We start from the raw sequence: 14,000 nt of genomic DNA on the forward strand, positions 1-14,000 counted from the left end.
AAAAGTATTCATACTGTCATTTAGGATTTGTCCTAAATGTCAATGGGCTGGACTTCTCTGTCCTCACGAACCACCAACGGCAATGAGTGGTCATTTCTGACGCAAACAGATCCACCTCTGCCTCGCCACTGCCAGATCAAATGCACAACATCCGGGTGAAGCCACCATTCCCCGGTTGCAGCATCCACCACCTGATTGTACGATTCTGGGAGATCAACTGCTCTCAATGACAGCAGTCGGTACTGAGACCATATGAGGATCCTGCGAGTTAGCTGTAAAGATTTGAGAGACCTGGTGCCACCCTGATGATTCGGATGAGAAACCGTCGATGTGTTGTCGGATCGGACAAGCACATGGCAGCCTACAAGCAGGGGGCGGACTGGGAAGAAAATTCAGCCCAGGATTTTAAGTTTTACATCTGTCCTTTTCTGCATATCGCTGCCCCCTTCCGCATATCGTGGCGCTGTTTTGTGGCACGTTCTGCATAACGTGGCGGCCCATGCAGCCCTATTTTGCGGCCGGCCCACCAGGATTCTCCCAATGGCCAGTCTGCCACTGCCTACAAGGATTGGTAAGCAATGTTGTAGCGCTAGATACACTGCCTTCAGTTCAAGAATGTTGATATGCTCCAAGGCCTCTGTTGGCAACCAAAGACCACCAATTCCCCTCTGGTTCCATGTTGCCCCCCATCCCGTAAGCGAAGCATCGGTTGTGATTACTTCCCAACGAGAAGAAACAACCCCCAGGGACACCCCGGCTATCAAAAACAGTAACTGATTCCAAGGTTTCAGTGCACGGACAAAAGAAGGAGAGACAACAATCATACGATGACGATGTCTTGCCGGGTTCAACCGTAAACTGTTGTTCCAACTCTGTAGGGGCCTGAGGTGGAGCAAACCTAATTTAACCACTGAGGTGGTAGCCACCAGCATCCCCATTAGCTGTAGAAGGACACCATAAGGAAGTTTTGCCCCCAGTCGGAATCGAGTGAGTAGATGACGAATACTGTCTGTACAAGCGTGTGACAATGTGGCAGACATTGCGAGAGAATCCAGTGTAATTCCGGAAAAGGTTATGGATTGCACTGGAACTAAACAAATCTTTGTTTTGTTCACAGTGAGGCCAAGCTTCTGAACGTGCTCCAGCAATATCCTGGTGTTGCGTAGAGCATGCAGTCTCGTTGGAGCACAAAGCAACCAAACGTCTAAATAGGGCAGAATGATCATGCCTTGGTCCAAGGGCTGCACTCATGCATCTTGTAAAAACACGAGGAGCCAGAGACAGACCGAATGGTAGGACTTTGAAATGAAAAACGTCATCCTGGAAGCTGAATCGTAGAAGCTTCCTGTGGTGGGGTGTAATGGGAACGTGAATATAAGCGTTTTTTAAATCTACACTCAAAACCAGTCTCCTTTCATCACAGACAGAAGAACGTCGGTAGTAGTGTTATCACGGTACCAAAATTTCAGTAGTCGGTACCGATACCAATGAAATTTCACGGTTCTCGATACCAATTTTGGTACCACAGTATAAATAGGCTAATGTGATAATGTGTTATTGAACACACCTGTTTAGTCTATTTAAAAAGTTACATTTCAATGTAAATAATAAATTAAAAGAAAAATAATTTTTCCTTCAAGTGTTTCTCAATTAAGGATGCATTGCTAGCACCCTAATGAAATCTGTTTTATTCTTTAACAAATCATGTATTCCTTTTTGTTATTTTTATTATTATTATTATTTTCCAGAACTCCATGTTTTAGAGTTTAATTTAATTTCATCATCAAAATGGTGTCTAATCAATTCATTCTTAAAATTTTTAATAAGTGAAAATAGAACTTTTCAACGTGTCATTGCATTTTTTGCTAAACTTTAATTCAACAGCAGTCTTGCTTGTGATATATTGCTTAATTATTATTATTATTGTTATTATTATTACAGTGAATATACATTTTACAATACAGTTGTAAAATATTTCTGTCACAATTTCTTCAATTTCAGGGCTCTAGCTTATATTTTGAAACATGCTTTTATTATGACGTGTATTTTTTGCCTGAATCTTCACTTTACGGATAAACAGACTTTTAAGTCACGTCTGAAATCTCATCTCTTTACACTGGCCTTTGAGTTTGACAAATGAAACGCAGAACACAGTTTTGGAGTGTTTGTATTTTGTATTTTAGACTACTGGTGTTTGTGTATGTAGTATTTTTAAATGTTATGTTTTAAATTGTATTACTGTGAAGCACTTTGGTCAACTCTGTTGTTTTAAATGCTATATAAATAAAGTTGAGTTGAAAGCACAAATGCTGTGATTTAATTATAACTGTATAATAACAATATAGTTTAGATGTGCTGCGTGGTTCACAGTAGATTAGTGCTCAGCTCTGTCATCTGATACAACGTGTCGTGAATGATTTTCAATGTCTGTGGAGTTTCCAGTGTTTAAGCAGTCAGATTTATACATTCACAAGTACGCAGCTCTTCCACACTAAGATTGCAGCCTTTAGCATTTTAATAAGTCACACTAGAACATGTCATGGTTTTAATTTGATTAATTTGCAATTTCAGTATCAGGAGTAACAGAGCACGTGCTCAAAATGAGCATTTTAAAGCAGTCGTGTGTCAGTCATACTGTGCGCTGGTACCAGATTGAGTCGGTGCTCTGTACTACCGGTACTGCAGAAACACTGGTATCGTTACATCTTTTTTATTTTAGTATCGACTTGGTACCAAAATACCAGTACTTTTGACAACACTAGTTGGCAGTGTGCAACATGCGAAAAAGAAGCGACTTCAGGAACATATTTAGATGTCGCAAGTCCAGAACTGGACGAAAACCACCTTCCTTCTTTGGAATGAGGAAGTTCGTTGGGTAAAAACCGTCTCTCTGACTGAGGGGAAGAACTTATTCTATAGCTCCCTTCTCCAACAGTGAACACATTTCCAGAGAAAGAGCCATTGAACGGGTTATATCCTCGACAATTGTCTGCAGAGTATATCCCCTGCTCAAAGTTGCCAGAACCCAGGGGTCTGACACCGAAGTTCTCCAAAAGTTTAGATGTTGCAGAGAGAAACGACCGGCTCAAGCACTTCAGGGTTTGTGGCTTCTGCCTTTAGCACCTGCAGGGGGACGCAGACGTGGTCTCCCCTGGGGCTGACGGTGAAATGGGCAACGGCCCTGGGCCTCCTCAACACCCCGAGGACGCTGTGGGGCCTGAGGGAAGCAGTGTGGTGACGAAATCGCTGCTCTGTTATTGGGTAGCGATAATGATCTGGAGCTGGTGGCATCCTAAAAGTAGGTGCCCGTGGGACCCGAGTCAGCGGACAGGAAGCTTCTGACAGCTTCATTCTCTTCTCCAATTCCTCAGAGACATTGGGGCCAAACAGATGTCCTGGTACAATTGGCAGTTCCCTCAGGGTCTTTTTACAATCATCAGGCTGCCTTGCCTGAGCAAGCCATATCTGGCACCGGGCTGCTAGAAGGGTTGCTGAGAGTGTACCCAGCTCACGAGTCACATGACCCATGGCCAACAAAGCCATCTGTAGAAACTGAGGCACAGAAGAGTCTACTTTTGACGACTCCAACGTGGTATTGCAGGCAAGAAGCAGATAGTATTCTCTGCTTGAGTTATATAGGCTACTGACTCGTATGCCTTCTTTAATAGCGTGTCAGTACGTCCAGACTGTGCGCTTGGACAGTGTACATTGCCTCTTAATGCTTCATCAGGTGATACCACCAAGGCTGCCACCAGCTGTTCAATCTCCGGAGCGCACCCCTATGGAATCGGCCTCAGACATTGAAGCTAGGGTACGGGCCGTCTTCGAACTCCTTCTAGGAACATTGGAACCTGTAAGAGCATTCGAAAACTCTGACACGAAGTCCTTACATGGTGGCATGGTAAACACATTTGTATCTGAGGATTGCCTGAAAAACATATTGGCCTGAGTAGGTTTTCACTTAATTCTAAATTCAGTAACAATTACTGTTACTGAAACGTGTCAAAGTGGGAGATTATTTAAAATTTTGAGATTGATTACATTTTGGTTTTTAGGGGTACATTGATTGTCAGAGATGTCTCATAGCAACCAAACTGATACACAACACTGCAATGCTATCGTTACGATAATCAAAAGAGAGTGTAATTAACCATCTCTGCAAAACGTTTGCTAGGTACATTTTATTATCCTTTAATGTAAGAAATTTGACTCATTAATGGATATTATTTAATAAAAGTGAATGTTTGTTACTGACTCAAGATGGCGCAGAGTATGGTTGCTGCGTTGCGAGCTCCTACACAACATTGTAGTTTTTTGTTTGTTTTGTTTACAATTCTTGTTTTTTGTCTTGGATGTTGTCTGCCTTATTGTCTACGACAGACAAACACTTTTGGACATTGGTTCTGCAATTACACACCGTAAACCAGACTTCAAATTCCTCAATGCCGACCCGCTGTTACAAACACGCCAGCGGAGCCCTTTGTCTGGGCAGCCCGGTCGCAGAAACGCAGAAGGAAAAGGGGAAACAGATACGGCGTTCTCAGCAGAGTAAGACGCCGCGCAAATCAACCCCTGCTACCTAGTATTCTACTGGCAAATGTTCAGTCTCTGGACAACAAGCTCCGCAAGCTGAGAGCGTGGATCTCTTTCCAACGAGAGACGAGGGACTGCTGCATTATCTGCCTAACAGAAACTTAGATGTCTCCGGAGATTCCAGATTCAGCCATCGAACCCGCGGGGCTCTCTGTGCACCGAGCGGACAGAGTGAAAGACCTCTCAGGTAAAAGAAGAGGTGGTGGTGTATGTTTTATGATCAACAAATCCTGGTGTGATCAGAGGAACTTACATTCTATCAAGTCTTTCTGCTCTCCTGATCTGGAATTTCTCATGCTTCTGTGTCGACCATTCTGGCTACCAAGGAAATTCACAGCTGTGTACATCCTGCCACAATCCAACGCAGACCGGGCACTCAAGGAACTGTATGGGATTATAAGCAAGCAGGAAACCGCGCACCTTGAGGCCGTGTTCATTGTGACCGGGGACTTTAACAAAGCCAATCTCAAATCAATCGCACCAAAATACCACCAACACATCAGTTTTAACACACGAGGGGACCGGGTTTTGGACCATTGCTACTCTCCCTTCCGGGATGGCTACAAATCCCTCCCCCACCCACCATTTGGCAAATTGGACCACTCTTCCGTTCTCTTCTGCCCACTTACAGGCAGAAACTGAAACAGGAAGCACCCACCCTCAGAACGATCCAGTGCTGGTCGGACCAATCAGACTCTATGCTACAAGACTGTTTTGATCACGCGGACTGGGAGATGTTCCGGTCCGCCTCTGATGACGACATCGAGCTTTACGCTGATAGCGTCACGTGTTTCATCAGAAAGTGCGTAGAGGTTGTTCCGTCCAAAACAATACGGATCTACCCGAACCAGAAACCTTGGATTAATAGCGATGTTCGCACGGCACTTAATGCGCGGACCTCCACTTTTAATTCCGGGAACGCGGAGAAGCCAGTTATGCCTCCAAAAAACTATCAGAGCAGCAAAACGCCAGTACAGGAACAAGATTGAAGGACAGTTTAACACCACCAACTCTACAAGCATGTGGCAGGGAATTAATATCATCACGGACTTTAAAGGGAATAAAAATTCCGCCGTGAACACCGCTGCCTCTCTCCTGGATGAGTGAAATAATTTTTATGCACGTTTCGAGGGAAATAACACCGCCCTCGCGGAGAGAGCTCTTGCGGCCGAAGCTACAGAGGTTAGTTCACTCTCCGTCTCTGTAGCGGATGTAACCCTAACCTTCCGACAGGTGAATATCCGTAAAGCCGCGGGTCCAGACGGCATTCCGGGCCACGTCATCAGAGCATGCGCAAACCAACTGGCTGTGTTTTTACAGACATTTTCAACCTTTCCCTCTCTTTGTCTGTAGTTCCCACATGCTTTAAAACATCCACCATTGTGCCTGTACCAAAGCATTTCAAAATCACTTGCTTAAATGACTGGCGTCCTGTTGCTCTGACCCCCATCATCAGCAAATACTTTGAGAGACTAATCAGAGATTACATCTGCTCTGTGCTGCCTCCATCACTGGACCCATTGCAGTTTGCTTACCGCAACAACCGCTCCACTGATGATGACATTGCATCTACAATTCACACTGCTCTCTCCCACATGGAAAAAAGGAACACATATGTGAGAATGCTGTTTGTAGACTACAGCTCAGCATTCAACACCATAGTGCCCTCCAAGCTTGATGAGAAACTCCGGGCTCTGGGCTTAAACAGCTTGCTGTGCAGCTGGATCCTGGACTTCCTGTCAAGCAGACGCCAGGTGTTAGAAGGGGCATTAACATCTCCTCATCACTGACCCTCAACACTGGAGTCCCACAGGGCTGTGTTCTCAGCCCACTCCTGTACTCCCTGTACACACATGACTGTGTGGCAACACACAGCTCCAATGCCACGATTAAGCTGATGATACGACGGTGGTAGGTCTGATCACTGACAATGATGAAACAGTCTACAGAGAGGAGGTGCACAATCTGACACGCTGGTGTCTGGAGCACAACCTCTCCCTCAACGTTAGTAAGACAAAGGAGCTTGTGGCGGACTTCAGGAGAAGAGAAAGAGAACACAGTCCCATCACCATCAATGGAACACCAGTGGAGAGTCAGCAGCTTCAAGTTCCTGGGTGTCCACATCACTGAGGAACTCACATGGTCTGTCCACACTGAGGCCGTTGTGAAGAAGGCTCATCAGCGCCTCTTCTTCCTGAGACGGCTGAGGAAGTTTGGAATGAACTGCCACATCCTCACACGGTTCTAAACCAGCACTGTAGAGAGCATCCTGACTGCTGCATCTCCGCCTGGTACGGCAATAGCACCGCCCACAACCGCAAAGCCCTGCAAAGGGTGGTGCAAACTGCCAGACACATCATCGGAGATGAGCTTCCCTCCCTCCAGGACATATATACCAGGCGGTGTGTGAAAAAAGCTCAGAGGATCATCAGAGACTCCAGCCACCCGAGCCATGGGCTGCTCTCACTGCAACCATCAGGCAGGCGGTATCGCAGCATCAGGACCCGCACCAGCCGACTTCATAACAGCTTCTTCCCCCAAGCAATCAGACTTTTGAACTCTTGATCTCTCACAATCAATATACATCAGCACTGCACTTTATTAATCTTATTATCTCACACTGGACTGTCATAATTATATCTCTCTTTACAACACACTGGCAACTAACTATTAACCAACAGCCTGAATGTCAATACAGTACAATACAACCTACTTTACATTTTATATATACTATATATACTAATTTTTTTTTATTGTATAATATGTATTCTATATTGTGTGTATTGTATAATGTACATTGTATGTTATTATTTGTATATTGTGTTATGTGTAATTATGTGCATATTAGATTTGAAATGTGTCGTGTAAATCTGACGTTTATTGTAAATTGGTATATGTTTCATTACTGTCATGACTGCTATGTTGCTCGGAACTGCACCCAAAAATTTCACACACTATTGCACTTGTGTATATGGTTGTGTGACAATAAAAGTGATTTGATTTGACTGTAAACCTCCCTGCACCTGGGTGCCGAACACACACCTGCATCTCGACGAAATGGGAGTTGAAGGTTTCCGCACGAGTTTCCAAGTTAGAAGTCCGACATTGTGTCATTCCGTTGCACTTTACCCAATTGAAAGGTGGACAACGCTTCATGAATCATCACAGCAAAAACAATACGAAGCATCGTGGTTTTCTCCACAGGAGCGAACACTTGGGGACACACACACACACACCAGGTGTGTGGCAGTGGACTCAACGCGCTGAAGCAGCGCATATACGCATTTGTCATTTTGTCTACTCGAGTACTCGGACTAATTACTCGAGTACTCATCGAGTACTTGAGGGGCAATGACATGTTCATAACTTTATATATAATAACTTGTCTGACAAACGTCTATAGCTGCTGCATTGTGTCTTGTTGTTCCAGTGTATTGTCTATTCATCATTATAGGCTGTTATAAAACAAAATGTTACAAAATGTACAAAAGATTGCATAATCAAAATATAATGCATCATATTTTGTCATTATGTGAAGATTCACTGCCCAGCTCAGAAAGAATGTGCACAATGCGCATCTGTCTGTTCTTCCTTCAGGTTACCGTAGTAATCTTAGTAAGCGGGCACCAGTTTTTTTAGTTACTGTCTGAACCGTCTATTTTCAAATCACATTTGGCTTAACAGGAGACATCATAACCATCGTGTTTTTAATATGCATGTTAAGTTGAAATTCAGTTTTGAAGACACTGCATTCTGTTCCATTTAGCTGCGCTCTGTCAAAGTGTTTGAAACACTCTCCTGCTATATATGTGTTGCTTCAGCGCATTGAGACCACTGCCATACTGCCTGGTATGTGTGTGTGTGTGTGTGTGTGTGTAAGTGTGCGTGCATCCAAGTGTTCGCCCCTGTGGGGAAAGCCTTGATGCTCCGTATTGTGTTTGCTGTGATTCATGAAGCATTCCATTCAACTCGGAGTGTCGGAAGGGAGGTTTACAGTCAGTGACAAACGTTCACTTTTATTAAATAATGTCCATTAACGAGTCAAAGTTCTTACATTAAATGATAATAAAACGTGTTTAGCAAACATTTTGCAGAGACAGGTGTTCAAAACACGGTTAATTACACTCTTTTGATTATCGTAACGATAGCATTGCAGTGTCGTATATCAGTTTGGTTGCTATGAGACGTCTCTGATAATCAATGTACCCCTCAAAATCACAACGTAATCAATCTCAGAATTAAAAATATGCTTCCTCTTTGACACGTTTGTGTTTAGTTGTCAGGTAATTGTCACTGGATTTCGAATTAAATGAAAAGTCACATCATGCATGATCACTATCGATCATCGTTTTCATGATCGGTCATTGCTGCCACGTCCGAGTACCCGAGTACTTGTGCCCATCCCTAGCATATACAGCAGGTGAGTGTTTCAAACAGCTAGACAAAGCACAGCTAAATGGAAAAGAATGCAGTGTCTTCAAAACTGAACTTCAACTTAATACGCATATTAAAAACGTGATGGTTATGGCATCTCCTGTTAAGCCAACCGTGATTTGAAAACAGACGGTTCAGACAGTCACTAAAAAAACTGGTGCACGCTTACTAAGATTACTACAGTAACCTGAAGGAAGAACAGATAGACACACGTTGTGCACATTCTTTCATTGAGTTGGGCGGCGAATCTTCACATAATGACAAAATATGATGCATTATATTTTAATTATGCAATCTTTTGTACATTTTGTAACAGATTCTTTTATAACCGCCTATAATAATGAATAGATGATACACTGGAGCAACAAGACACAATGCAGCAGCCAAAGATGTTTGTCAGACATGTTATTATATATACAGTTATGTACATGTCATTGGCCTTCGAGTACTCGACGAGTTAGTCCGAGTACACAAAATGACCAAAATGCCCATCCCTAGTATTGTCCAGGTCCAACTATGCCACCTCCATATGTAGTACTGACAAAGTGTCATCCAAAGAGGATGGGCCCATCCCCAATGAATGAACAGAAACCCTGCTCGAGCCACCTGCAACAGACAGGCTGGAGAAAACCTCCTGAGAGGGAGAATGCATAGCGGCATCAACCAATTCTTCATCATGAAAATTGGAGACACTCATGGAAAGAGCATCCTAATCAATATTATGTGGAGTTTGGAAATCACCCTCGTCCACTGGTGTGTTCCCAGTGGGCGCAGCCGATATTGGAGGTTGAAGAGCTTGAAGACGCTTCATCTCCACCATTTCTGATGACAAATTAGCGACAGTCTAAGACAGCAAAAGCTCAGAATTGTCAGTTTGCGGCACAGGTTTCTTTTTTGCCGGCGTAGTGCCAGCCGCTGCCAATGTACGGAACTTTTGAGCATGCCACGGGACTGAATCGTGTTGTGCGAGGCTGACAGGCGAACAAGGAACCGACTCAGCATGGCGAAGCTGCCACTCTGACATCGGCAGCATACTACACAGGGCTCCAGACTGCAACTAAAATGGTCGTAAATGAGACCAAAAATAATTGATTGCGACAATCAATTTAAAATCTAGTCGCAACTGGCAACAGTCGGGTGTGTGTGCTCATATGTGGTTTGGTCAGATATCATCTTGTGAGGTACTGAATACATAGAATAGGTGCAAACATACATTGATGCTCAAGAAGACAACACACTACTATATGCATACTTTATGGAAATATCTAATGTAGCTTCTGAAGAGCAGTACTAAATAAAAATAAAAATATTTGATCTGTTATATTTGTATAAATTATGAAAGGGATGTGAACATTTATGAGACAAAAGGGAATGTAAACGTATTTTCTCAACTATATATACTGTTTATTAAACCTCTGATTAATGGGTTATCAGCTGTCATACTTTTCTTTGGCTTTCTAACTTGTTTCTGAACAGCAGTCTGAATCTAGAAAATATGTGATTTGGCTACTAAAAACAGCCATTTGGCTCCTTAATGTTTCAGTTTAGGAGCCAATGACTCCCAAGTCATTTTTTTAGTCTGGAGCCCTGCTACTGTGCAAACACGGATGCGTCAAAGCCTCTCTTAAATGCTGAATTCATAAACACGATGGGCAGCGATTGTGTCCATCATCGGGAAAGAAGCGTATTCGGACACAGTTTACAACTTAGTGTAAAGCCGGTGACAAGGGAGCCGTGAGCCATGATTCAGCTGAATAATACACACCCTCGGTTAGGACCGTAGGGAATCAAAACAGCCAATAATAAGCGAGCCCAGGGAACTGAGCCGTCAAATATAATCTTAGAATAAGGATAGATAGAATCGGATAGAACCGAAGATAGTTGAATAATGACAAAAAACACCCAGAACAACACGTGAACGAATCAACTGGCCGTCGGATAGCACCGCGATAAAGCTCTACACGATAGTAACTATGTAACAGAAGATAAATCAAAAAAATAATTGTAGGCTTTCGGGGAAACTGTTACCTAAGTGCGGTCAGACACCAGCCATCGGACTGTATAATATATGACAAATAACATTTTTTTATAATGTTTAAATATATATCCAATGCACAACTTGTGATAATATCTATAAATTAAGTTTGTTAAAACATGAGCTTATACAGATCAGCCAATGCATGCAGCACTGAAGCCATCTATTGGCCATAGTTGTTATTTCATGTAATTGTTTTTTATTCCAGCAGATGTCACCAGAGATCCCCAATGCATGACAAATTGTGATGTTTCGACACATCCAATTTACTGAAATTAAGGTGACATAAAATGTGCTTATTTTATATGAAAAAGAATGGTGTAATTTAGAGCTAAATAAGATCTAAATTCAATAACTCCCCCAAATGCACAACTTTTGTGTTTTTACTTTAGTAAAAGTAATGTTTTTACATATCTTTAAAATAATAATAAAAAATAAAAAAAAGTTAAATATTACACATGTATGTTCGGGTCATTTTTGGCCCGCAAACACCATGAGTGTGACTCACAAATGAACACCGCACAAGGGTTAAAGACAGATGTGATTTTTGTTCTACTATTACCTTGTTAGACATGCGCTGACAGTGCTGTTCAGTGGTGTGGATCAGTGTTTGGTCCAGATCCACCATCAGCACCAACTTCCTGTTCCTGTGAAGTCTTTGCTGGTCCTCTCGGCCAAGCTGCTCTGCTTGCTGCTCACAGACACAAAAAAAAACACTGAGTTCATGCACTGAACTGTAATTACACAATAATATGGCATCCTAGCGACCGTCACTAGAACACAGCAACACTCAGACAGGAATTTGAGGTAAGTCTCAAAGTCCAGTGTGAGCAAAGTGTGTCTGATCTTAAGGGTTGGCACACTTTAAGTCTTCATCCACACTTGTGTAAAACAGGCAGCCCTCACCTCTGAGCTGACCATCAGCTCTGGAACACTGTGCACCATGGAAACAGTCGCTGTAGAGATGGGCACCTGCTGCTTTCCATTCTTGCTTTGTAGCCTGGAAAGCAGGAACATTTAAGCACATCATCAGCACAATCTAGTTACCTAAAAACCTCCTTAACTACTGCATCTCAAAGAACTGAGATAAATGAAAATACAGAAAGATAAGAAGAGGTTGTCCTGAACTATTCCTGATCTTTTAGCCTCGATGCTGTCAGGTAAGTGGAAATACATTTTTCTCAACCAATTGATTGAGGTCAATAATGTTTTCATTAAAGATCAGAATGAAAAACAAGTTTGACGTGTAGAAGGTTAGTAAGGTATTGTAGTGGCAGTTAAAGGGTTAATGAAATAATGACAACAAAGCAAGCAAAATAAAGGTATATAGGTGAATGAGTGGAGTGTGTTGACTTACTGAGTTAAGTCCTGCCCACATTCTGCACACAGGCCCTTCATTACAATGGGATGGCTGCATTCTTCCACTTTTGCTATGACACCCCTGTGAAGACATTTACACGAATAAAACAACACACATTACACATATTATCATGCAATAAAACCTAGAGTCTAGGCTACAATCACCTATAACCTGCTTAACATAACACATGACGGGCGATATTTATCTCGGTGATGTTTATAAACAAGCTCATCTTCAGCTGACAAGGGACATTTGAAAAACTTGAACGATTTCTGATGCATGTGGCTCCCTCTACTGTTAAAGGCTGCAAAAACACCATCTATATCTAGAAAGACATTAAAGGAATATTCCGGGTTCAGTACAAGTTAAGCTCAATCGACAGCATCTGTGGCATAATGCTGATTATCGCAAAAATGTATTTTTACTAGTCCCTTCTTTAAAAAAAGCAAAAATGGAGGTTGAATTGAGGCATTTACAATGGAAGTGAATGGGGCCAATTTTTGGAGGGATTAAAGGCAGAAATGTGAAGTTTATAAAAGCACTTACATTAATTCTTCTGTTAAAACTCATGTATTATTTGAGCCGTAAAGTTGTTTAAAACTGTTGTTTTTACGGTCGTTTTAGGGTTTGTGGCGTTACATCATCACATACATAAGTTGTGAAATTGTTAACTACTCAGAAAAGGTTTTCATACTAAAATCATGTTAACACACATATTATTAAAGTCTTGTGACTATACTTTTGAAACAGTGAGTATTTGAACATTCACGGATTGGCCCCATTGACTTGCATTGTAAGTGTCTCACTGTAACCCAGATTTGATTTTGTTTTTTTGCTTTGTTTTGTTTTTTTAAAGAGGGACGAGTCAAAATTATTTTTTGTGGTAATCAACATTATTCCAATGTCGATTGAACTTAACCTGTGTTTAGCCCTGAATATTCCTTTAATATCCATGACATGTCTCTCATATTAATGCCTCACATATTTCTACAATAAACCTGAATCTTTGCATATACTTCTTTATAATTGGAGCCTGAGCATCTATTGCGCTTGCACTAAATATATTCTGTTATCACAGCCAATTTGAGCACATTGTGACTTCAATGACCTTTCTTTTCGCTATATACGTTTGAGATAAAAAGTATTGATTGTTTAAGTAAACAGTCCCATGACAGGCTTCAAACTTTGGTAAGTTTGCAGCCTGCTGTAAATGACATGTCAACATTAGAGCGTCATGTGTATTGTGTACACAATACTGACAGAAACATGTCGTGTGTTTATAAACTCGTTAAAGGTACTGTAAGCGATCGCAGTTGTATTTACTGAAATAGACCGCCCTCATCCATTTAACCACACGCCCTCTCTCCAAAACCCCGCCCACCAAATACACGTCAACCAACCAGATGTCAGAAAACCCGAAGGCGCAGACTGACAGACAGAGAGCGTTTCTGATTGGCTAAAAATGGGCGGGCCGCTCCCCCGACATTGCTTTAGCTGTTTACAGAGCATAGGGCTGTCACAGAGACAGCATATTTCAATATAAGACGCATATTTCAGTGTCAGTATTTGTCAGGGACA

At 42.2% G+C, this 14,000-nt stretch overlaps 1 protein-coding gene across 4 annotated transcripts in view; it reads right to left on the reverse strand.

Annotated features, from left to right (window-relative positions):
- LOC127420690 (RNA polymerase II subunit A C-terminal domain phosphatase-like) overlaps positions 1-14,000 on the reverse strand; it is a 185,447-nt gene that overhangs the window by 170,918 nt on the left and 529 nt on the right. For all 4 annotated transcript variants that reach the window (XM_051663163.1, XM_051663161.1, XM_051663160.1 and 1 more), the window contains exons 2-4: positions 12,420-12,503; positions 11,969-12,062; positions 11,625-11,753 (exon numbers count right to left, since the gene is read on the reverse strand). In XM_051663163.1, the coding sequence (XP_051519123.1) occupies positions 11,625-11,753; positions 11,969-12,062; positions 12,420-12,503 (307 nt within the window). The remainder of the gene's footprint in view (positions 1-11,624; positions 11,754-11,968; positions 12,063-12,419; positions 12,504-14,000) is intronic.

The sequence above is a fragment of the Myxocyprinus asiaticus genome, chromosome 30, assembly GCF_019703515.2.
Source record: "Myxocyprinus asiaticus isolate MX2 ecotype Aquarium Trade chromosome 30, UBuf_Myxa_2, whole genome shotgun sequence".
NCBI lineage: Eukaryota > Metazoa > Chordata > Actinopteri > Cypriniformes > Catostomidae > Myxocyprinus > Myxocyprinus asiaticus.